Source organism: Corapipo altera, unplaced genomic scaffold (assembly GCF_003945725.1).
Source record: "Corapipo altera isolate COAL_440 unplaced genomic scaffold, ASM394572v1 55, whole genome shotgun sequence".
Lineage (NCBI taxonomy): Eukaryota > Metazoa > Chordata > Aves > Passeriformes > Pipridae > Corapipo > Corapipo altera.
This window is the reverse complement of record NW_020884882.1, coordinates 6,269,587-6,295,450: the sequence shown is the minus strand read 5'-3', so window position 1 is coordinate 6,295,450 and position 25,864 is coordinate 6,269,587. Positions and strand designations below refer to the sequence as shown.

The following is a 25,864-nucleotide window of genomic DNA, read 5'->3' as shown; positions in this document are numbered from 1 at the left end:
GTTGAACCTCATACAATTGGCCTCTGCCCATCGGTCCAGCCTGTCCAGACCCCTCTACAGAGTCTTCTCCAGCAGATCAACACTCCCACCAAACTCACTGAGGCTGCCCTTGATCCCCTTGTCCAAATCTTTGATGAAGAAATTAAACATAACTAGCTCCAATACTGAGCCCTGGGGAACACACCACTTGTGACTGGTACACTGCCTCAGATTTCTCAGGCAAGCTGGGAGATTGTCTCCTGATTACAGACTACAAGGGAAACTCTAGCTGTGATGAAATTAGTGGAGTTGGGCTGTTGGCTTAAAGGAGCTAGCAGTTAAGTTTCTCTTAGGTTAGTAGCATTGTAAACAATTTGCTTTAGGAATGTTGTCTACTCAGGGTTTCCTGAAGGTCATCCTTATGTGTCTGTGCTCAGCTGTCATTCAGACCATAAGCTTCTACTTATGACCTTGTTTCACTCATGCTACTACCTCTAGAGCCCATCTACCTGCATGAATAAATCAGTAAGGACATCTGACAAGCACCTGTCAAGCAGCCTGAGAGACAGCATGGGGGTGGCAGGCAAAGGGGAGGTAAAGCATGTCACAGTTGTGGTTGTTCCCTGGAATGCTCTGTCAGAGCATTGGAGATGCAGCTGCTACATTTGAGCATGATCACATGGAGCTCCCCACGTGCTGGTCTCTTCGGGGAACTCACTGAAGTGAAGGGATCTCTCACAGTATAGCTGTGCTGTGCAGAGAAAGAGGTCACAGTGATCTTCTGGAGCATTGCAGACCCGAGCACTCTATGGGGCCCTGGGATCTATTTACAGGAGCTCCGTGCAGGACTATGGACTGTGTTACATTGCACTTAACACGAGGACTTCTGGTCCTGAACGTGGCCCTTGGGCATTGATGCACTGTAACAATTAAATAATGACTAACAAAACTTGCCTGCACTGCTGTGTACATCTCATACAAGCTGAGGGAGACATCATAAGTAAAGCAGTTCTTCCACCTTGTGGTTAGAGAGACTACTACTAGCAGAACCTGTACATCAAAAATCAGACTGCATATGAACACTGATGTTAAACAGACCAAGCACACATTGCAGGACCCCTCTTGCAGACTGATGCTACAGGTATTAACTAGCCACGTTTTGCAAAGTGCACATCTGTCTGCATGTATGTATTTACAGACACGTGTACACACAAACAGCTTTGTAATGCCCTCTGGCGATCCCAGCCCACAGGGGCTATGAGACCTGGGTAACAGCAGCTCCTTCGTCCTCCTCAGTAAGGAGAGGCCTCGACTCAGTGCAACAGCCAAACTTTGACACCCTGGTAAAATGTACTGGTGTGGGAACAGGGTGTGAGCATGTCATAGATGAGAAAAATGTGATCTCTTCAGAGAGAGACTGTAACTGATTTCTGCAAGCAATGACACTAGAATAAAAAGGAACTCTTTAGAGGGAGTGAAAATATATCTGTGCTTCTCTCCCCATTTCTTCTCTCTGCCTCTATTTTCTGCTTTTTACCTTTGGCTATTGAAGCAATCATGTAGTCTTCACTGTTTGCATCAGGGTGAAAATTCAGCACAATTGGGTCCAGCATCTGTAGTCAGTTGCCACAGAGCAAAACTTGATTTTAAAAGCAGTAATTAAACATCAGTTTTGCACTAATGCAATAGAGGTATATTGAGACATATAATTTTGCAGTAAATGCTGAAGATTTGCACTGTGTGAAACAGTGGAACACACTGGCTAATAAACTCCAGTGCCACTAAATGAATACTAATGTTTTTAATGGTCCTAAATTACATTATTTCTGAAGCAGGATTAGCTTGGTTATATAAGAGGGACTGATTTGGTTCAAAGAAGAATAGCAAAACATGAAAAGAACAGGCTGTTTAAAACCTACGTCTGTTTCTCAGATGTTTGTGTTCTCTAAAGAGCAGTTTATAAATTACATGCTATCCTCCTCCTCCTCCTCATCATCATTCCAGTTGTACCAGCTGGCACCACTCTGCACGGAGTCCTCTTGCAGTAGTAGGTGCTTCCAAAACAGTATAAAAATCAGCCCTAGTGTATAAAATTCCATTCTTGTCACACAGGCTGCAGTTGGCTGCCAAAATAGTACTCTAAGATAAACTGTCAAAATCACGAGTCATATCAGGCCAAAATTTGACTTGGTGTCTCACATGGCTTTACTATAATAATGCCCCAAGAATTGTATCTTCAGTTTCTTTTGCTCTTCAGTTCTGCAGAGTGACACCTGATTATTTAAAGGAGCTGAACTTGTCTCCTCTCTATGTAGTTTTCTACTGCAGTTGGCAAAACAGTTCCTTTTTTTGCTGTAAGGTCTGAAGAAAGCTTGCTTTCATCAAAAATGTTTTGCCACCTAGAACTGAACTTCAATGGCAAATTTCAGCTGTAGGACTGTACCCACTTCATCCAAAATGTGAAGTTGTTCAGATCCAGGATGGACAAAATACAAATGTCAGCAAAATCTAATGAATCTTCATCCTCCATGTCTAAGTAGTCAATTCTATGTAATGATAAGGTTTATTTTTTTACAGTAGAAAACAAAATTGTTTTATTGTCTAAATTAATTTTAAAAAACCTGGGAACACAAGAAGACTGACAGGTGGGCTGTTCAAAGAATAACAGACTATTAAATATTTTTCCCTATTCTTGTGGCACAGACAAAGGTTACTATTGAAAGAGCATGTGTGACTGTGCAAATTCTGGCATCTCATTGCATGCTTCTACCACTGATCTCTAATCACTGCTGTGCTTCCTTGTCCAGACTTCCACAAAACCACTCCTGGTTCTCCCTTCTTTATCAGCTCTGGTAAACCAGCACAGTGCTGACATTAGTAGGTCAAAACAATCTTATCAAACCAACTCTGCCAGACAGCGTGTCAGTTGGAAAGCAGCTCCTTTATCTCTAATTAGAAGTGTGTGGGTTAAAACCAGTTTCAATAAACTGGATGTTTTGAAATGAGCAACTATGGATAAAATTAAATATTCTCCGACCTATTGGCAGATGTCTTCAATAACTCACAGATGAGATGCATGGTTTCAGAAGCCGGGAGAAGAGCAAATATATTGTCCACCAACAAAAAAGTAAAAGAAAAAAAATTAAATGGGAATGAGGCTAGTCTTTTAAATTAATCTCAGAAAACTGGGGATCAAATAATCAAACAAAGCATACCTAAGCACCTAGAAAATATCAGGGAGATTTGTGGAAGCCATTATGCATTTTATAGAGTGTATACACTGCCTTTAATTGCTTTGTATTAACATCTCTATTTGCTTTAATCTTTCCTCTGACTTCTGTTTACCTTTTCCTTTCAGACCACTGATAACTCCCCCTGTAAAGGCCTGGAAAGCACACAGGACATGGTGTCACTGTCAGAAAGAACCACCTCAAACAATCAGCCATTGTGAGCATGTTTCCCCTGTTGGTGCTGCCAGGTGACACAGTGACATCTTGATGTACCGTGACTTCATTGACACAGAGTCCAGTGCTTCACATTTGCACCAGTGTTCATATCTTATTGAAGACCAGTGGGATCTGGGTGCATTAAATGCAGCCTCAGGCACGCAGGGACCGTGTGACACCAGGAGGTGTCCATCATCAGATGCCTAAATATAGGTATCTAGTCTGAAGTTGTCACCTTAGCTACCTCTATAATCAGTAGAGATGAACATCTCTGGAGGATGGTTCATCTAATCTGAAAACAGACATGTAAGACAGGTAGAGTATTTCTCCAGAGGTGTCCACTTGTACCTCCATTGGCCACAGAGAGTCCAGACAACTATCTGCGTACCTGACTTCTAAAACGCCTAGAAGCAGATGAGCTATTAAGGTAAAGGCACATCACCCTTTCTACCATCTGACATGTGACACCAGGAGGTCACCGGTGTTGGGGGAGAGGGTGGGGCACGCAAGGATGTTCTTACGGGAGAGAAAGACCTGAAATGTTCTGCTACGAAAATACAAAACCAGAAAAAAAAAGTTGTTTATTTATGTATTCACTTGTTTATCCATATATCAGTTGAAACCTCTTAAAGCAGCCGTACGAATTCTGGTAACCAAACCACGCGTCCCTCCACACAACCCACGCCCCTAAGGACGCTCAGGAGCCACGGTCTCTCACCGCGCCATGATGGCGGTCGGCTGGGGGCAGGACTACAACTCCCAGCAAGCCGCGCGACAACCTAGAGCCCACCCCGCGGGGATGTCATTGGCTGTGCCGCAGTGCATGATGGGAGTTGTAGGCGCACCGCGACAGGGGTGGGCGGTGCCGCGGGCGCGCGTGCGCGGCGGCGGCGGACGCGGCGCGTGGCAGGAAGCGGAAGGGGGCGGGCGCGCTCGGAGCCTGACGTGTCCCTCCGCGGCCGCCGCTCGCTGCTCGCCGGGGCCGCCATGGGCAGTGAGTACCGGGGGCACGGGGGGCTCGGGGGCCGGGCGGGGGCGACAAGGGGCGTGCGGGACAAGGGTGGGTCCCCTCGCACAGGGAGCTCGCCCACGGCACGCCCCCCTCACGGGCACCACACTGGCCCGTTCCCCCGCGCCCCCCCCCCACACGCGCTGAGGGGCGGCGGGACCCCTCTGGTTTGGCGGCTCCCGCTGGGTTGTTGCGTCTCCCCTCCTGGGGATGGCAGCTGATCCCGGGGAAAGAGCTCGCATTGTGTGCCGTGCCAGGCTGAGGTGCCGGGACGGGGGTGTCACGTCGGGCAGGGGGCACAGCGCTGCCAGGGGCATTGCCAGAGTAACCTATAAACTGTGTCTGCAGCCCGGAGTGATCCGAGTCAGTGGGAGTCTGCAGAGTCCCTCACCTTGAGGAAAAGCTGCTTGAAAAGCGTCGTAGCCGACTGGAATATTGTTGTAGATGTAGGAGAGAATCTTGGTTTGCTTTAAGTTGAAAACCGCGATCCAGTGTAACCTTTCAGGCATAATCGCTTGAAAATAAGTGTATATCTTTTGTGGGCTGGTCTTGAACTGTTACCAAGTTACCACCGAAGTTGCAGCCTGCTATGAAGAAATGGAAGCCACCAGTAGTTTCGGTTCTTCTGTGCTGTCGTGTTCTTTTTAGTTCAAATCAGTCCAAAATATGAGTGCAGTCTTAGATGTGTCTTAACCAGGCTACCATTAACTCTGTTTAAAATCAGATCTCTCTGCTCATGGGAGAACTTGTGACTTTGCAAATACTCTCTTCATTTATAGACTTATTCTAAGACAGACTTTTCTGATCTAAGGATGTGTCTTTTTGGCTGGGAGGGAGTTGTGGCACGAGACGTTCTGTAAAGTAACTTGAACTGATGCTTGTGAACAGTGTGTAGGAATTTTTAAGCTGTGTGGCCCACAAGTAATATATATACAATATCCAAGGTACTTTTTTCTCAAATATCAGGCTCAAGGAGAAGCTACTGTGAAGCAAAAGTTCAAAGGTATTGATAAACTCATGCAAAGCAATGACCAGAGCTTTTGGTGCTCTCAACCTATACAGTGAAATAGGAAAACTCTTGACTTTTTTTAGTAGTTCTTCTTCCAGTTCATACTGTACTTAAAATGTACTAGCTGAATCTCTGCCTATCTAGAACAGATAAGAATTTAATAATACGGAAAACTCAAACCACAAACCAAACAGTCAAGAAAAAATCCCCAGAACTGGGCTTTTTAATATGTAATGTACATCTCCAAGTTGAATTTTGCTTGAGCTTTTCCCAGTATTCCTTGTATCTCTGTGTTCACTTTGTCTTTTAACTAATTTCCATACAGTAAAATTTCTTGAAGTGATCAAGCCCTTCTGTGTTATCTTACCTGAAATCCAAAAGCCAGAACGGAAGGTAAGTTCATAAAATTTTCTTCCTAGGTTTGTATTTGTGTAATGTAAAATGTTTACAGGTTGCATTTGTGGGATTTGGGGTTTCTTCTCCCTGCTGGGAGAATGGCAGTTTTTGGCACAATTGTTTTTAGTGAAGTGCTTATCTGGTGCATCCTGTGTTGTGGATGGGGCTGTACAAGAATATATTTGTTGGTAAATGCAGTTGTGCAGATTTGGTTTTGCCACAACAGTGTGTGGTGAGATGTTGGAAGCAGTACAGAGTGTAAACTAGATTAGGTTAAAACAGCAATACTTGAAAATCTTTTCTTCATAAGTTCTTATCTAAGATTATTTGCTAAGATAAGCTGCTCTGTATTATTGTTTCTTTCTCATCATAAGCTCTTTCTAATAAAAATGTAAGACTTGTTTCTGTGGAAGGACTAGAATTACCTTCCATTGACATAAGCTTGTTTATTTGGATTAAATTTTCAATAAAGCTTTGTAATTTTCCTTGGTCTTATGTGGGATAAAAGGGATGAACTGTAAGTTATTTTCTTTAGGATGTCCTGTACTTTGTCCCTTTACAAGAAAATCAAATGTGCTACTCTGAAAGTTTACTTGATTGACTAGGTCTTGTTATCTTGACAGCTTTATCATCTGGTGTTGGATTTTGGTTTTGTGGTTTTTTTCCCTTTAGATTCAGTTTAAGGAAAAGGTACTATGGACAGCTATCACACTCTTCATCTTCCTAGTATGCTGCCAGGTATGTTTCCTTCTCCTCTTTTTAAGGAAGAGCTGAAATGTTTAAAGCATGCTATGAAGTCTCTGACTTAATCTCTGCTTGGAAATGCAGATCCCCTTGTTTGGCATCATGTCATCAGACTCGGCAGATCCTTTCTACTGGATGAGAGTGATTTTGGCATCAAATAGAGGTATGGTCAGTCTTTCAGGAGGGCATTTTTTTTTTAACTTGAATGAAAATGGTTTTGGACTTGTTCTTACATTGCACTCCATTTTAATGAAGATAAAAACTGAAGTAGAGAGGGAAAAGTAATTTTTTATATTCTGTAAAATCATAAACCAGTGTGGCATTGGGAAAGGCACAACTTACAAAATGAGTTTCTGGTTGGCTGTGTGCACTCTATTATATGCATAAAACTTGAGCATTTTTTGAGGGAAATGGTTAGGGAAGAGACAGTTCCTAATTACCTGCATTGCTGCTGTTGCAATCTTCTGTAAATATTCCAAGGTTTGTGATTTGTGTTTCAAATCATATTATGTGTGTGCTGCAGTTTCCTGGGCAACATCTTTGAGTCTGTCTCACAGAAGATTGAAATGCATTGTAGTTTATATAGATTTCAGTTTCTTGAGGAAGCTTTCTGATGCAGGTATAAATTAAGAATGGTGGCAGTTTCCTGAGTTCACTTTGTCATTCTTTATTATTTGGGCTGTCTTATCAGTCTATATCATACCTTGTTTTATGCAGACTAAATCTGTTCTTGACAGCAAAAGGCTTTTTTAGTGGACACAGTTTTTGAGGTACTGAGCAGGTACTGCATACAAGACTGACTTCTAACAAGCTTATGTTATCATTGATACCTTTTACATATATGGAAATTTGGAGTTTTAGATCTTCTCCATCATGATGTAAAGGATGGGAAAAAAAACTTTGAACTTCAAAAGTGCTTGGGTATGATACACCCCAATATTTTCTTTCATTGTTCTTCCTGTGTCTGGCAGGCACGTTGATGGAACTGGGCATTTCACCCATTGTCACTTCTGGGCTCATCATGCAGCTCTTGGCAGGTGCTAAGATAATTGAAGTTGGTGACACCCCAAAAGACAGAGCTCTCTTCAACGGAGCCCAGAAATGTGAGTAACAGCTCATATTGTGGTTTAGAGTTTCTGTTCCCAGCGGTAGAAATTGTGAATTTAATGTGTGATGAATGGTGGAGTCAGAAATGTGGTTTTCTGCTGTGCTGTGTTCGTGTTCTGCTACAGATGTCTGTACTTCATCAGTCTTTTACTGACTGCTCTCTGGCTTGTTGGCTGTTAAGGTTCAGAAAGGTGTGAAAAGGAAAAGTATCTGTGCAATTGGCTTTGCTACCATAATCTCCCTGGATAAGCAAAGCAATATATAGACTGTGGGGACTCAACTTTTGAACTGTGATGGTCAGCATTAACCTAAAAAAAGTTCATGGTGATTAAGATGTTTGTTGTAGCTGCTTATACTTTGCAGTTTCAAGCATGGTTCTTTCTCAGCAATAAGGAGTCTCTGTGCTCAGTTGGTAATGACTTTTAGAAAAAAATAAGTGTTCTTTAGCTATTTAATGCTGTACCACACTTCTAACTGATCTATTTACTGGAAAATAGAATCATAAATTGCTAAGGTAGTATCTTAACACCCTCAGAGTTTTCAGTATCTAAAGCAGTCTTTGGTAACCAAACCCACTTGCTTCTAAGTATATTTGTTTCTGAAGTTTTTTTATGTATTTCTATTTTCCGTGCCAGATTTCAGATCACAAACTTAACTTGTCCTTGATTTTAAATATCTTGTGACCTCTGCATCCCTTCCCAACTGTTGTGGTTTAACTCTGGCTGGCAACTAAGTATCACACAAGACACTTGCTCACTCTCCCTCTAGTGGGACTCTAATTGTCATAAACTCCAGAACAAATACATACTTTTTTGGTTTTATTCTGCAGTGTTTGGAATGATCATTACCATTGGACAGTCTATTGTCTATGTAATGACTGGAATGTACGGAGACCCATCAGAGATGGGTGCTGGTATCTGCCTGCTTATCACAATCCAGGTAATTTCTGGTCTTCTCTACTTTTTCTTCCCCTGAAAGGGCCAAAAAATTAACCTTATGGGCAGCTTGCCCCACATGCAGAGGAAAAAAAAGGATCCAAGTGTATCTTCTTCTTCATATGGTCTTTTCTTATCTTTTAATATGCATAATTTTTTTAACAAAATGAGAAAGACCTGAAACTAATGCTGTATTCCTTTTTCTACTGCAGCTTTTTGTTGCTGGATTGATAGTTCTGCTCTTGGATGAGCTCCTCCAGAAAGGATATGGTCTTGGTTCTGGCATCTCTCTCTTCATTGCTACCAATATCTGTGAGACTATTGTGTGGAAAGCATTCAGCCCCACCACTGTGAACACAGGGCGAGGTAATGTGGTGTAGACCATGTTCTTTACAAAAATTTTGTACAAAAAGGCAATATCTTTTTTTTTTTTCCCCACTTTGTTAGCAGAATGGCAAATGCTGTTACTGGCATCTGAGCTGTGTGGTTGACATGTAGTGAATCTTGCTAAGGCAGTAAGTGCTGCTGTGCAAAGTCCAAGCACAAAGACATTTCCTTCTCAATTTATGGTATCACACAAGATATTTACTGAACTTGAATTGGAGCAATCCCATTCTGAATCCTGTAGTACCAAAGTATCCCTAATGCAACAAAGCACCGAAATTTGGAGATAATCACAGCTCACCTCTAATTTGTTTTTCCTTTTCTTTTCCAAGGCATGGAATTTGAGGGAGCCATCATTGCTCTGTTTCATCTTCTCGCTACTCGTACAGACAAAGTCAGAGCTCTTCGTGAGGCCTTTTACCGTCAGAACCTCCCCAACCTCATGAATCTGATCGCCACCATCTTCGTCTTTGCAATTGTCATTTATTTCCAGGTCAGTTGGAGTGACAAGGGTTGTAAAACTGTATGGAAGTAGATCCACTTCCTTCTACATTTCACCTCTATATTTTCACAAGACTAATTTTTTTACCTGCAACATCTGGTTGTTCATTATGCTCTGCCTTTTCTTAATCAGTTCCCACACTTGCTGTAGCCACACAAAAGACTTGAGACCTACTTTGGTCTCTGAAAAAAGAAACCAAAAAACAAAGAAAAACCCAGACGAAAATGCACATGTGATATTGTCTAACCCAACTGCTATTGCTTTTTACTGGAGAATACTTTAAAGTCTCTAGGCCTGTGTGTCTCTTACTGTTTGTTGCAGCAAATATATCTGTTGAAGAATATTGGAAGTTTTAATGTTTCTTTTCCTGGATGCTTTTGTTCAGTCTTCTTGTAGACATCAGAAGAAATCTAAAGTTTCATCTTTCATCCCTTCTTATGTGTGTGTGTTTAGACAATCCTGCAGGATTGCAGGCCCTTTGCAGAAGAGTTCCCCTGGAAGCCCTCTGGAAGGAGTATGTCTACTTGCACAAAATGATTGCAGCTTTTTTCTGTTGCTGTCGAGGCCTTGCACTTGCAGTTTATGGCCTTTGATGTGGGTTCATGCCCAGATGTAATAGGGGATTTTCTTTTGAAAACTTTTCAGGGCTTCAGAGTGGATCTTCCTATCAAATCTGCTCGCTACCGTGGCCAGTACAACACCTACCCTATCAAGCTGTTCTACACTTCCAACATTCCCATTATTCTTCAGTCTGCCCTGGTGTCAAACTTGTATGTCATCTCCCAGATGCTCTCTGCTCGCTTCAGTGGCAACTTACTGGTCAGCCTGCTGGGCACTTGGTCTGTGAGTATCCCTTCTAATCTTGCATACAGCTTTATAAAGCTCCATTAAAATGTGTGGTTGAAAAGATGTTCTCTGAATATTAGGACACACTTCTGCGGGTGGTCATGCACACTAAACTCCTAAATTAGTAATTTGTTTAAATTAATGGTAGTGTATGAGACCTGCTGTGATGAATGTAGAAGTTAGGTTTTCATTTACCTTTTTCCTTGGGCTGTTCTTTGCTGTCAGAAGTATTTTTTCTGTTCATTATTGCATTTCTGCTTAGACAAACTACTTGTGTTAATGAAGTTGAGTCTTTGTGTGCTGCTGCAGTACTAATGATACACAGTGGCACAAAGGTGATACAAACCCAGGCTTAGCTTAATGTCTAAGAAATAGTGAGAAGGTTGGTGAGTGAGAAGGTTGGTGACTTCTTTCTTCCTTCTTCCAGGACACATCATCTGGAGGCCCTGCTCGTGCTTATCCAGTTGGTGGACTCTGTTATTATCTATCACCTCCAGAGTCCTTTTCTTCAGTGTTGGAAGACCCTGTACATGCAGTTGTTTATATTGTATTTATGTTGGGCTCCTGTGCTTTCTTCTCTAAGACATGGATTGAAGTCTCTGGCTCCTCTGCCAAAGATGTAAGTTTAAAATGGCAAATTATGTCAACTTACCTGATGAAAACAGGTGGAGTGTTGCAAGAATAAGACTTTCTGCTGAAATAGCTGTTCTGCTGATAATATTGTTGGTAATATTTATCATTTGTGTAAACAGGGACTGTGTCTTTCTTGTAAGATGGTTTCTTTACTGCTTTTTCAAAAACAACATCAAAACTCAAATAGTTGCTTTCACTGGCATTAGGGAATTTAGAACTTAGAAACATCTGATCAGTGTGAGAGCAGGCAAGGTAACAGGAGAGGTAGAACTCCTTCAGTGCCACATGGCAGGTACACCATGTAGAAGGCAGTTGCCACTAAAGAACTTGCAGGTAAAGCTGAAATAGCCAATGGGATAGAGAGTTCTGAGCTTCTTTTGTGGGAAGATTAACTACAGGTTTTTATTTTTATCTTGAGAGTGCTGATAATGGAGAATATAGTGCAGTGCATTAATGTGCCTGAGCCTAGCTTCTCACAATTTCCATTTGCTACAGGATATTTAGTATTCAGGAACTAAATCATTCTGAAATTAGAATTGGAAAACAAGACAGAAAATAGCTGTCATCATGGTGTGTTTGTATTGTGTGGTTTTGTGTAGGAAATCAAGTTTGGCAGCCATATGGAATGGTTTAATCCATTCTTTAACAAATATGTAATAGTTGCACAGTTACTGTAACAGCATGAACACTCTTGTTTTGGACTTGCATCTTGCTGCTTGTCAAGGCATGCAGGGATGCACTTGCAGCCATGTATAGTCAGGATTTTATGTCAGAATAAGCCAATGTACGTTTTTTAACACTTTAATATACTTCCCTGATACTAAGTAAAATTATTTTAAGTTCATGTAAACAAGGTCAGAAATAAAAGTTGATAAATCTTTCTGTAAATATTCACTATATAGTGGAAAACTGGCAGCTTATTCATCTGAAAGTGTGTTTTTTCAGTACATGGAATCAGTGAGGAGCACCTTCAGAAATTCTCCTGCTAGAGTTTGTTACCTGCAGTTGTCAGTAAAATGTTTGCAGGGTTCCACTGTAACCCTGTATAATTGCAGAAATCCAATTTAAGAATAATGTTTGAAGAAAGGTTTCTAAAGTCTGGTTTCTAGTATGGCCCCACAAATAACTCCTCTGAATGTGGAAACTGAAACTGAGTAGACACTTCATAGAATGGTTTCACTAACATCTACTAGACCCTGTTCAGGAGAAGAGTAAGTGGCAAAACACAGATTGAATTATATGTATGAGAGCCTACCAATGTCCAAATTTTCCTCTTCTCAATAGCACTGGAATTATCGAAAAAGCTTTGTGTAATTAACAGGTAGAAAAGTGCCTGTGACTACAGTCAGTCTGAAGTTAAAATAGTGGATATTTTAAGCTCAGATGAATAATGCAGAAAATAATCCAAACCCCAAAACAATACAAAAAAAACCCAAGCCCACCACCATTTACTGCAATGTCTTGGTTCTGTTTCCTCATAGCACTGCATTCCCTGACCCTGACAAATGGCACTAAACTTAGTTGCTCCATTCCTTGATTCAATACAGGTTGCCAAGCAATTGAAAGAACAACAAATGGTAATGCGAGGCCACAGAGAAACTTCAATGGTACATGAACTCAACAGGTGAGCTGCACATTTCACTGGCTGTTCATGCAAAGTGTTATGGGCAAACACGTGGCAAATTTTGCTTTGACTTCCATTTTCTAGATCCTAGAACATAGATGTTCTTTCAGCTTCAATGTTGCATGCATGAGGCATAGAATATTGTCTCATTAATGGAAGACTTGTGCAGTACAGCTTATTCTTACCTTACAATTAGAATTAGCCTTAAGTTCCGGAGCTTGTATTTTCCTTTTGTTAAATTATTTTCATTTATATAATTTTTTCAGGGTAGCCACCAGCTTAATCACTCTGCTTAGTTGCATGGTAGCCTGTAATTAATACCTTCTCCCTTAGCATAACATTCTTTTCCCCTCCAGTCAGGTTGAGCTTTTCATTTCCTCACCCAGTGTACTGGCATTGTTGCATGTTCCTTGCCTTGGACTGTAGACCTGTAAGAGAAGAGAGTATTCTGCCCTTGACTTTTTTTCCATTCCTGTAGTTTCACTCTTGTTTTCTTAACCACCTGGTTAGATTATCTCTGTAGTGGTCTTTCTGTTCTCAGTGGGATTGCTTTTCTAGAAAAATCCTGCCTCTGATATAGTTACTTTCCATAGATCCCACGTGTGACTAACCCCCTGTATTTGTTACTATCCTGAACAAACTCTAATGGCCCCTTTTCTGTTCTTGTTTCGTGTTTTGCAGGTACATCCCCACAGCTGCTGCATTTGGTGGGCTCTGTATCGGTGCCCTCTCTGTGCTGGCAGACTTCCTTGGGGCAATTGGGTCTGGAACTGGAATTTTGCTCGCTGTCACTATCATTTATCAGTACTTTGAAATTTTTGTAAAGGAACAGAGTGAAGTTGGCAGTATGGGAGCTCTTCTTTTCTAAACCTAGCTTCTCATGGACCCAGGAAAGAGGGGAGGGACATTCTCAAAAGGGTAGCCAGTCAGGTGAAAAGAAGTATCATAAACTTGATAAGGTTGTTCTATAGAAACACATATTTTAATAATGTTTCCAAAGCACATTCCCTTATGTTCAAACTTTTCTAGCATACGGTTTGCATTTTATAAATTGATGAGGAAAATGTGCAAAAAATTTTTTCTTAAGAAAATTGTTTTTTAATTATGTGTCAGGAGAGTCAGCTTTCTGACTTGGATTTAGTTCAACAATTCTTGGGATTTTTTTGAGCCCCTTTCAAATTTAGTAACCAGAAGCCTTTGCAGGTTTTAATAAATATTTGTTAAATGAATGTTTGGAAGGGATTTTTTTCCATTTAACTTGTTTTTGCAGCTCCTTTGCAGTAATGGTGAGAGAAATCTCTCCATCTAATGCTCGAGTTTCCATGATTATGGTTGTAAGCACAAACAGTGTTTAATGTGTTTGGATATTTTTTCAGTATGGCAGATTTGGAAGGCAGTTGTTTCTTTTTACTAAGTGATATCTCTAATTCCAAATGTCTTGTAATTACTACACTAGACCTTGTCAGATGTTGAGTATTGGCTTGAGACTGTTGTCAAGTTTCTGAATAAGAAAGGAATGTGTCCTTTCCCACCACCTCTCCTCCATAAGCAGAAAACTCAGGTCAATCTCGATTCTGCCAGAGCCTGTGCCTAAGAGTTGCTGCTTTGAAACTTGGTCAAACTGGCAGCTTTGTAAAGCCTTCTGCTTAGTTTTCATTGCCATTAGTGGCGGTACTGCTGGTTCTGATGCTGGCTGAAAAAAATGGGTGTTATGGCTGCTTAGATGCAAATCTGCTTGTGCTCTTTGCTAGAGCACAGTTTCTCTCCTTGATAATGAATTCTGGTCTTGTAGTGATGGGGATGTTATCTGAGTACTCATATCTAGTGAATTTTGAGTCTCATTACCACAAAGGACCGTGGAAAGAATGTATGTTACTTGTCTGTTTCTATAGATCTAGATATGAGACCCTTGTTAGATAACCCCACTAAGGGGCTTATGTAGAGGGCTTTTCCATCCTGTAATCTCATGGATTTGAGTGGTACATAGAAAAATACTTTCTCAGAAGGTATTGGGGCTCCTCCTTTTTTTGAAGATCACACCTTCAAATTGGGGAGGTTACAGCAAAGGCTTTAATGGACCAGAATAATATTTAATTTTCCATTTAAATTTAGATTGTCAGTACTAATCAGGTGCCTAGGACCAAATGCAAATATTTGTGTACGAGTCTTGTAAATACACTTTTCCTCAATCAGTATTTGACAACATGGAAACCAAAATGAGGAGTTGTAATGCTGGGATATTTCTCTACACTGCATCAACATGCCTTCTGTGTGTTTTTGCATGTTGGGCTGACAGTACATGAGTCACTGTTCCTGCTGGGAGTGGTGGGACTGTTATGGACCCAAGGAGCACAGATGACATCCAGAAGCCCTTGTTAATGCCCTGAGCTCAGGTACCAAATACCTGAGGAATCTGCAAATGTGGAGTGAGATGCACCTATCAACAGAAGTCAAACTCCTGGGGTGAGGATCACAAATGGAAAAGGAATAAAAGTATTGGGATAGAGGATCCATGAAATTCTCACTGTCAACCATTCACTATTACTTCACACTACGTTCTATCATTTTTCTGTTTTTCATAAAGTACTAGTGCACCACAGCACAACTGTGATGTGACATGGGGACAGTTAAAGAGTGACTTTAAAAGGAGAGGGAAGGAGCGTGGTGTGGTTCTGCTTTGGGGATTTTTGTTGTTGTTGTTTTTCCAGGAAGCCCAATGCAAACTTCGTTTTGATATAAAAGACTCCACTTTTTGGGCATGAAGCTCTGGCTGGGCTGGAGCTGTACTTGTATTTTTGGTCATATCATCTATTTGAACTGATTGCAGTTTAGACTGTTCTCTCTTCAGTGTCTAAGCAGCACTTGTTCTGTGCATCTGTATTTTTGTTGTCTAGTGGTAAAATCTTTGTCTACTATGAGGCAGCTATGTCCTCAAAGCAGGACCTTCTGGTCATACAGTGGATGTTCACAAAAAGAAATAATGCCTAAAAAAATCTGCTTTATAATGAAATAAAGTACATCTTTGGAGCTAATGCTTGGTTTGTTGGGTTTTTTTTCCTGAGTTGCAATTCAAATGGCGCTGCACAAGTAAATAGTGGGAGAGTGGGGCCATGATGTATCAGTTTAACAAAAACTGTTTCCATTGGAGATACAGTGCCAGTCATTTTGTAGTATGATAGTAGTAATAGGATGTTAATTGAAACAATGCAAAGCTGCTGATATTCCCAATATGCCCTCTGAGTTCCTAAACTTAGAGTAAGGGAAAATTTTGACTTCCTTCTGAATAGAAATATCCCAGTACTTTAAAGCAAATTTGCTTAAAATAGTGGTACTGGATGCAAGAAGTTCAGCCAAGATTTTGGTTGTCATTCTAAACAGCAGCTTGATTTCTCCCTTGCTGTTTTATTTTTCACCAGGAAACTTGCATTAATAACTGTGGTTGCTGTAGGAATATTATGTCATCACCCATGATCACAGAACTAACTGGGGTCACCGTGGATGTGATGAGTTACCTGCAAGAGCTGAAGGAGACACCAACACCAGGGCAAAGCCTGAGATCCTCTTTCTGCTGGTGGCATTTTAAGTGCAAAATTCTTGGCATGGCCTTTTCTTCTGCACTGCAGGTTTCATGCAAAAGCTTTTCCTGTAGCATTTAACTGCTGGGTGTTTGATTTTTGTCCCTTTTGCCATTATTCAGGAAGCCTTAAAAATCATCTGTTTTATTCTAGTTCACTTACTCCTGGGGCCCATCTCCATATAATTTTGTGATGGCAAACAAATGGACTTTTTTTCCTGATTTCTCAAGCATTTTGCTTGTTGTTGTTTTGTTGGGGTTTTTTACATTTAAAAATAAATAAATAAATAAATAAATAAATTACCTTTGGCTGCAACTTTAAAGGTTGTTGCTTTACTCTAAGCATTATATGGCTGTGCTCCCATGATTTCTCCAGGGGATAACCCTGTCCTACTGTAAACACACTGATTTGTGAGGCAGATTTCTCAACCAGCTTTCAGTAAAGGAGGAAGCCGAGTGACTTGGTAACTGCTTTCCCTGCTTGTCCCCTCTTGCAGCAAGGAATAACAAGCTTTAGGTGGCCTTCAGTTTTACCGCAGCTCTGAGGAGTCTCTCTCAGGTTTCTGTGAGCTGCTTGTTTACAGACGTGGTGGGACATGCTGTGAGGTCTGCAATGAACCTGGACTAGTTAACCTGCTCCCTGGACTAGTGAAGGTGCTCCCGATGTGTCGCTGGTGCTGACGGCAGCCTGGAATCCTTCTCGCAGCGAGTCTGTCCAGGTCCGTGCTGGCTGCGGGGTGTTATCGCCACTGGAGAAGGGCGCTGTCGGCGAAAGCGTGCAGGGAGGGACAGCAGTGACAGCTCTGACACTCTGGTTTGCTCGGTATTTCGGCCGGCCCTCGGCTCCTCTGCCAGCTTTCTGCCACGAAACCCCAGCCTTCGCCGGCTGCCTGCCCGAAAAGGTCGCGGTTTGAAGCGCGGCCAGGGACGAGCGGCTCCGCCGGCCCCGGCCCGCAGGTGTTCAAACAACGCCGGCTCATCCGGGGGCTGCGGCTGCCAAAAACCCCGGAGGACAGAGCCGGGCACGGGGAGCGTCTGCCCGCCGGGTGGCAATGTTACACTGCGATTCCAGGCACCGGCTCCGAGGCAATTTGGATCAGGGAACTGCACGTTAAATTTGTTCCAAATGTGTGTTCTTTCTTTTCCTTCCCTGCTACGCCGATGGGCGTCGTACAAAGTAAGAAGTTGGGAGAGAAGTTCGCCAATATTTATTTGTATTTCCTAGAGCTGGGGCCAGGATTGAGGTTGTTTTAAGCTGAAATGCTGAAAATAATCTTTTAGGGAGTTCATAACATTTATAATATTTTCTAATATTTTTCAAGCATGCTAGGTGTCAAGGGGCAGTTGCTGTTACAGCCTTTTAGTCTGCCACTTAAGCCTAGACTGAGACAGTCCATGGGATTGGAAAAAGGACAAAAAAAGAAGCATTTAAAAGGAAAATCAATATTCTAAGCTGAGGACCTAATTAGGCAGCTAGACTTTAAGCTGCTGGTTTATAATATGGCACTGGATGGATCTGCTAAAATTGAAACTCTTCTGTGGGCCAAGTTGTAGCAATCCTCTGGCTATTGCCAATGTGATGCCAGCCAAGCTGGCAGTGCTTGGCAGAAAGGAAATACCCTGACAATTGGCACCTCCTTTGGCAGCTGTATCAGAGGGGTTGGAGACTGAATGAGCACAGACATGATACACTTTGTCATCACAGAGGGGGCTGTCAAGGTCAGAGATGAGATGCCAGCTCTGAGATATTTCTTGTTGGAGAACAAGAAGACTGGGCCAGTCAATTTTCCAGTAATAGGAATACCTGAGAGCTTAAAACAGAGGGAACAAATAAAACAAGAGAACAGCAAAGATATAATTTTTTTAAGAAACTGTTTCAGACATTTTTATATTGCTTTGGAGAAAATCAGGATACATGACATATATACAAAACCCCAGATTCCCCTTCTTAGATATTAAGGCTAAAGTGGATGGTTCCAAAACTGGTGTGAGCTGGGGCTTGGGAGAATATTAGCTATCTGAAATCTCAGATGAGTATTATCCACTTTAATCTTCAGTGTGTCTGAAGCCCTCTGATGTTCTTACAGTTCTGATGTGTCTCTTCTGTGTACCTGTGGTGTGAAGATTTATAAAAGAAAAATGCAGCAGCAAGCAGGGAACAGCAAACAGAATATTTTGCCTGATTAACTTCACTATATAAGTGTGAATTTTATTTTTGTTCAAATAGCTTTATCTTTTGGCAATGCAAGAACCCAGAATGTTGCTGCTGCTGCTGCTGCTGGATTCCCAAGGGGTGCAGAATTACACCTAATGCATATAGAGGAAGGGCCCCCTGTGACCACAAATGGGGTCATTTACACAATGATTTGGGATTGCAGAGCTCAGCTGCAGAGAGTAACTGGTGGGTGTGTGGTGAGAAGCCATGAAGGAATTGTGGGAGGAAATAGTGCAGGAGCCAAGGCAGTGAGGAGATGTACCCTTGTGAAGTTGGGATGTGGTGGTGTATGATGGGCCTGTATTTGAGAGCATCTGAGAATGCTCTCAAGCTCCAGGGTTTTGAAGACTGCTGACAACAAACTGTGAGTGTGTTGTGCGGTTGGGGATGGTGATTAAAATGCAAAGGGGCAGCTGCCTGCTGGATCTCCCCTGCAAGACAAACCCAGAACACCTCTGTGCTATAGAAATCAATGATTTGTTTAACCTTGGTATCCCAGCCTGACCTGGTGTTCCCTTTGCACCATACAAAGTTTTCTTTGTGTTCCACAGATGTAGAAACTTGTAAGATAGGGAAGTGTGTTTGTTAAAATAATTCCTTTTCTAAGCACTTTTATCTTGGATGTTTGAGGATGAAGCTTGGACTGTTGATTTTTAAGTTATTAGAAGAGCTTTTTTTTAACCTATCCCCCCTTGCTTTGAGTATCTCTTGAAAGGAGAAGAGATTTATGGGGGGAACATGTTAACTTCTTTAAGTAGGTAGAAAAGAGCTGCCTCTTATCTCAATGCCTCCCATTTCTTAAGCAGTACTGGCTGGTGGAAGCAAGCCAACATTTGGGATAAGGCTTATCTAATTTAATGATGGAATACAGTAACACAAGCCAGGGGGTTCTGACACTACTTTCTGCAATTGAGGTACATTGAAGTAATTTTTATTTAACTTTAAACACAGGTATCCACCTTTTTGTGGTGAATAACTGGAAGCTTACATGATCCTTTAAACTTGAATGGTCTCAGGGGTATCTCACATGTGGAAAGAGAAGAGCTTTAGCTGTAGAGCAAATAAACTAGAAGGGTTTTCGTTTTTGTGAAATGAAAGTTCAAAATCCAGCCCACAGCTTGAAGACCTGAGTAAAAGCTACCATCCTATTTTCTTGTGTTCCACAAGTAGATCTGTGGTGGGAGGTTCTTGCACAAAACAGGTATTTCTCATGTCAGAACTTCAATCCCTCTGTGGAAGTGATCCTTAGGCTATCCAAACCTCACATACCCACGTGAGCTTTGTCCAACACAGCCTTTTAATGGGTGTGAGATGAGCTTCACACAACTTGTTTTCATCTTACGACAACAAGAGCACTTGACCATGTAAAACTACATTTCTGTGTTTCTGTCTAAAAGGCTTAGCAGCTCTTGGATGTAAATTTTTTATTTTCTCACCTTCTCCAATGTCTGTGTTCCATGGGTCTTTAGATGCTGTCGTGGTTACTTCCTGTCCCAGCATGGGTGGGATGGGGTTGCCCTGCTCTGATTCTGTGTGAGGGAAGGTAGCTGGTGTTTCTGAAGGCAAGTGATGATATGTGTGGATAGTCCTGGCAGGATCCTACCTTCTGGATTGGACAAAGCAAATTCATCCTCTGAAAAAATCTATCCAGAGGGACAGGACCCTTTAGGAATATATAGTTATCAGTCTCTCTAATCTTAGGTGCCTATCACCTGTATCCAAGTTGCACAATACAGATGTCCAGAGGGGCTGGAGGCATTCAATAAAGCTGCTACTATAGTTCTTCGCATTAACAGTGAATTTGAGCACATCACTCCTGCGGTCAGTGGTCTGGAAAACTACATGCAACTCTCAGATCTGGAGAGAATTTGGGAGGATAAAAGAATGGACAGGCTGAAGCAGGGTTGAGGATCCTGACAATCACCACCTGGGACCCAGAAAAGATGTGTCTCTGGTGCTGGGGAATTGTCTTTGGCCTCTACAGCAGCATTTGGCTTGCTAGTTCCCAGTATTTACCTGAATATATTTTGGATTGTTGCAGCTCCTATTGTTTGTGATAAAGGGTTTGACAAAAGGTCCATTGATCAGGCAGTCCTTGCTATCCATCTCTGTCTGCCTCTCGAGACAGCCAGTTTGTGGTCATAGTGATGCTGCTAAGCCGCTGCACTACATCAGGCTGGCACAGCAAGTTGTGCTCACTGGGAGGAAAGAAGGTGTGATAGAATGTGCAGATCCCTTCTCTTTTCTCACCACTTGCATATGTGAATCAGGGTGTGAATACCATGCAGTGTGTGACTTGCTGTCAGGTTCAAAGCTGATGGTGATCTTGCTTCCATGGTCTAGTTTAGTGGGGAAGAGTCTGCCAGGTTTGAATGCTTGTGACATTCAAGCTCTGCATGGGAGAAAGATTATCACAGACAAAGGTGCTGAATTTTGTAAATTTTTTTTTCAAAAAATGAGGCCAAGTATTGAGTAGAAAAAATCTTATTCCTGGAAGAAAACCCTGGTGTTTTTCATAGGAAAAGTGAAATATCTCCTGTAGTTGTTCTAGCTAAACTTTGTCTGCTTGTCTAATGATGAAAAATGATGTTTGGTGCAATTATGGAAAATAACCATGTTTCTGAAATACTCGTTATTTCTTTTACTGTGTCATAGTCAAAATACAGCCCATGTTCAAAATGAAATTGCATTTCATACAAAATTCTTGCACTGACAGAAAAATTAAATACTTTTATCCCTAAAATAGGAGGGAATAAGATATTGAAAATAAAAAGCATCAATATTGCTGATGTGTATATAGAAAAGGTTATATCTTGTGGCTCTGAAGTAGAACTTAAATCCAACCATAATAATGAAGATACACAAAAACTTCTGTTTTGAAGAACTAGCTGGGAAAAAAAAAGATGTGAGATTTCAATATAGATTCTTTATAATGTAGTTAACAGAGTGCAGTATTAGGGAGTGACAGTAAAGTTGGCCAGCAATAAATGGGAACTATAGCTACCTACTGTTTTAACTCAAGTTGAAATACTTATTCATTTTATAGAAAGCTTTTTTTTTTTCCCGAAGTAATGGAACACAGAAGTAACGTTATCACTTTAAAAATTAACGTGTGGGAAAGGATATTACCATGTTTTCCTAAATTTGGGGATTTTTTTCAAGTTGAGCCTTCCCTGTTTCTGACACCTCCCCTTCCCAATCCTGTCATCTGGCTGGATCCAGGGACTCAGCCTTGCACATGGTGGTGCAGAAGCTCCAGCTATGCTGGGTCTAGGAATCTTTAGAAACCAGGGTGTGAGTGGTGCCTGTGGAGCACGGGCAGCAAGAGTTGCACGGGCAGCAGGAGTTGCTGGAGCTGGTGACAATGCCAAGGCAGAGCTCCCAGCTGGGGCACTGGGAAGAGCTGCTGCCTGGGTGCAGCCCCTGTGTCTGGGTGCAAGTAGGACAGGAGTGAGAACAGGAGCCCGTGTCTCCCTGTGATCTCTGCAGGCTTTGAATGCATCCCCTTAACAGACTGGCTGATGGCAAGAGCTGAAGTGTGGAAGTCATTACCTTCAGCCAGATGCAAAAATTGTCTTGTGCTCCTGCTCCAAAGGGAGCCTGTGGTGGCTTCCTCCCTGTGATGAACGCAGGCTGTGGTGGCCCAGCCCTCTGCCACTCACCGACCTTCTGGCTCCTTCCCCCGGTTCCGCTGTGCCCGCTCCGCTGGTCCCCTCTGTCACCTCTCCTTTGCCGTCCCTCTCATCTGCGCGGGGCCGGCCCCGCTGACGGCTCTTGCCGGGGCTCTCTCGGTGTCGATACGCGCATCGGGAAGATCAAGGAGCGCTCGGACAATGGGCACATTGTTCCCGGGTTTCTGCACCCTGGCTGGGGGAACGAGCCTGCCCTACCATAGCCAGGACCCCGAATTCCCGGGACCTGGCAGTCCATGGGCCGGATGCTGCAGGTCTGATCCGGATGAGTTGTTGGAGGGAAGTTGTCTCAGCTTCGGTGGGAGTGAATTGTCAATTGTGATGGCTTCTGGCTGATGACATATTTGAGGAGAACCAAGGTTTTTGAGCAAACAGTATGATAGAAGGAGGTGCAGGATTTGAGGTCCCCCATGCACACAGATTTGGAAAGCATGTGGCTGTGGAAGTGTCTCTAATACAAACTGAATACCTGGTTTAATTCATAACTTGAGGTACAACCTGTGCCTGGGGTTTTGGTGGATTCACTTCTCTACTCAATACTTTTTTTTTTTAATTCTCCCTTTTCTTTTCCTGGCATCATCTTCTGGGGAACAGGGTTGCCAGGGAGCCTGCTGCATCCTCACGGGAGTCCTGTCTTTTTCTTGCCTTCTCCATTTCATCTTTCTACTCTTCCTCTGTCTCTTTCCCTTCTCTTGTAATGCACAACCTTCTTTTAAACACCCCATCTCTCTTGTGCTTCTACTCTTGCTTTCTTTGGGATTGCATCCTCTATACATACGGTTTATACCTCCCCTCTGATTGACTTTCCTTCTTCTTCCTCACACTTTCTTCTCCTGTGTGGGGAAACTTTATTTTCCATTCTCTTTTTCCTTGTCCCTCTCTGGTTTACCATCCTCTCTTGCAATGTCTGCTTCTTGCTTATCAACCCCTTTCCTTCAGTTCTTTCTACCCCTCTCCTTATCCTCCCAGTGCTGTATCCCTGGTGGGGACCTGGTTCCTTAATTTGTTCAAGAAGCATCATCCTGCTGAGCTCATCCAGATGAATGATTTATCTGAGGACAGTCTTCGTTCCTGTTGAACGTGGACAATAGTCCTGTATAGCAGTGAGGGTCCTGCAGTTCTGTGGGCCAGTTGGGATCCAACATCACACCACTCACACCTCCACACTTGGTGTCACTTGTCATAGGATTGAGCCTATGACCATTCAAGCACAGCCTTGGTGGTTCAGAAATATTCCATATTTTCTTTTTTGGGCTGTATATTTTTCCAGACTTTTCCAGAGTGTGTTGCACTATTCTGCTCCGTCAGAGTCACATCTCACCCCAGAGAGGGCTGCTCAGTGGAAAATGGAGTAGTTGAAGGACTGCTAGGCTGGGCCATTGTAAAATATTCTTTATCAAAAATGAGCCTTGCAAAGAGTGCTGTAGTTCTTTTGACACTCTCCCTTTCCCTTTTTTTATTTTTCCTGTAGGAGTATTTCAGCTATTTAATTATTTTTTTTTTTTAGTATCTCTCTTTCCAGACTTTTTATTCCAGCCCCACTGCCCGCGATCCCTGTGGGGTGTGAGGAGGAGGGCTGAGTGACAGGCTAATAACCTGCTCTGGCTCTCGCTCCAAGCCCAGTGGCAGGTGTCCCAGCACTCCTATTGAATGCCACCATCCAAAAAAAAAATTTATCAACAATCTTCCTTCAACAATGATTTATTATTGCCATAATTTGCCTTGGTACAATGAGCTGCAGAGTGTATTTCTGCACCCGAGTGACAGGTATTTGATGGCTCCAGGTTCCTATTTTATTTAGTCTTGAGCCTAATATGATTTGGTTACCCTCACCCCCTCCTTCCAATCCCTCTCCTCCCTCCCCACCCAACCTTTTCTCATTTTGTTTTGTTTTCTACGAGTGTGTTTCGCATAACCCTGGGCTGGCTGACAGCGCTTGTAAAAACCAGAAGTCGATCTTGCAGTGGCTTTTCACCATTAATCAAGCTGCCTGGAATTGGAAAGTAACACTGACAGGCTTTTATCTTGGAGAGAAGGAGGATGGCAGATGTATTTTATAGTGGATGAGCCTTCACGGCTTCTATTAGACTGGGACTTCAGTGGTACAAGGTGGTGGTTTGGGGGAGGAGGGGAACGAGGGGGAGGAGAAGCCAGGGAGCAGCCTATAGATAAATAGATCCGTCAGTCAGGCGATGTGGAGGTCTCCAGGCGGCCAGCCATTGTAGGTGACAGAAAAGGCAATCAAAGACAAAACAAATCAAAAGGTACATCTTATCAGCAGCAGGCCAGCTGGACTTCCACCGCACTCGGAGGCCCCGCCGAGGGCAGGAGAAATTAATCGTGCTGTCGAGGCCAGAGAAATTGTCGCCGCTGAAGGTCCAAGTTCAGGCGAGCAGAGGTGGCCAACATTAAAGGAGAGGGAGAGCGGGGGGTGGGAGGAGAGGAGTGAGGAAGCGAGTGCTGCCGTCCCACCACCTCTCTCCCTCCCTCTCTCCCCCGGCCGCCGCGGGCTCCTGACAAGTGCATTCATCGTGCGATGATAGCTCGGCACCTATGATTGGTACCTTTAATAATATAGCCCTCGCTCAGCTGTCACCCTGAAAGAACAATTTTTCCTCCCGCTTTCCTCGATGCAAAGATACATCTGTAATGAGAAGGGTGACAGAAAGTGGGAGCGCGGGGAGCCAGGGAAAGTTTGGAAGAACATTAATCAAAAAGTGAAGTTGGAGGTGATGCCGGCTGCTTGAGGCGCCCGTGCCTCCAACAGGGAGCCAGCAGTGGGTTTGAAGCTGCTGTCGTGTTTTCTGGCCCACAGTGCCTTGAGGCCCCCTTGGTGGGCGGAGAGGGAGCCTTTGCCCACTCTGGGAGAGGAACAACTTTGAAAGTCACCATCCTCCTGCACAGCAGACCTGGTCATGATGGGAGGGACTGGGGAGTAGCCCCCTGTGCTGGGAGTCCTCAGTGTAAACCAGCACGGCTCCACAGTATACAATGGATTTACCGTTGGACAGGGATCTCTCTTCGCCTCTTCCACCTGGAGGAAGAAATGTGTGGTTACAAGTCCTGTGAGTTTCCCTGCAGCAGGGCTCTATCTGTGCCCTTCTCTGATCCATCCTTTGGATTCAGCCGCACTTGATCCCCAGTCCCATCCTTAGCAGCACTGTGCAAAAGCTCCTTATTTCCTCAAAGGAAGAGTTCTGCCTTCCAGAGCATGATGCTGTTTTCTCCAAGCTGCAGCGTGGCTGCCCCTGGCCCAGGTGCTCTTATAGCTATAAGATCAAAACCCCCAAAGCCCAAACCCTTGTGCAAAAACTCTCAAGCCCTGATTATGGCCCAAGCTGCAGCTTTGTGCTGCTTGGAGCCACTGTCCACGAGTACATCAGCACAGGGTCCTGCATTGCTGTGCCCGTGGCCACTGCAGGAGGGGCCAAGGACTCCCATTGCAGGTGCCCAGCACCGCACACCCCTCAGCCCTCCAAGCAATTCCATGTTTCTGGGACAGCTGAGGAAGTTTGGAGGAGTATATTCCACCCCAGACATAAAAGACACGCTGGCAGCCCTGTGCTGGGGGCTGGGGAGAGCAGCAGGCGCCTGCATTGCGTGAGGCACTGAGGGGGCTCATGTTTGTTGTATTTAAGAAAGGTGTCTATTTTAATTTAAGGGGTAAGCGGCAGCGTCCTCGAACATGGTTATCTCCTGTGGTTTTTAGCAGCTTTCCAAGCTGCCCAGCTCTGCTCTGCAGTTGTCAGTCCCTCCCTGGGATGAAGCC

The 25,864-nt window shown here is 43.2% G+C and overlaps 1 protein-coding gene across 1 annotated transcript; it reads left to right on the top strand.

The window, feature by feature from the left end:
• Nucleotides 1-4,334: 4,334 nt before the first annotated feature.
• Nucleotides 4,335-15,646, top strand: SEC61A1 (Sec61 translocon alpha 1 subunit). The gene is made up of 12 exons (XM_027640516.1): nucleotides 4,335-4,419; nucleotides 5,769-5,836; nucleotides 6,512-6,577; nucleotides 6,668-6,746; nucleotides 7,555-7,686; nucleotides 8,520-8,629; nucleotides 8,838-8,991; nucleotides 9,342-9,502; nucleotides 10,157-10,354; nucleotides 10,785-10,976; nucleotides 12,538-12,614; nucleotides 13,296-15,646. Exons 1-12 carry the CDS (start codon nucleotides 4,413-4,415, stop codon nucleotides 13,480-13,482), a joined length of 1,431 nt encoding a protein of 476 aa, XP_027496317.1. The 5' UTR covers nucleotides 4,335-4,412; the 3' UTR covers nucleotides 13,483-15,646.
• The last annotated feature ends 10,218 nt before the right edge of the window (nucleotides 15,647-25,864 follow it).

Coding starts and splice junctions, on each gene's coding strand:
- SEC61A1 (XM_027640516.1), top strand. Junction 7,687..8,519: donor CTTCAACGGAGCCCAGAAAT/GTGAGTAACAGC, acceptor TTTATTCTGCAG/TGTTTGGAATGATCATTACC. Junction 9,503..10,156: donor CAATTGTCATTTATTTCCAG/GTCAGTTGGAGT, acceptor AAAACTTTTCAG/GGCTTCAGAGTGGATCTTCC.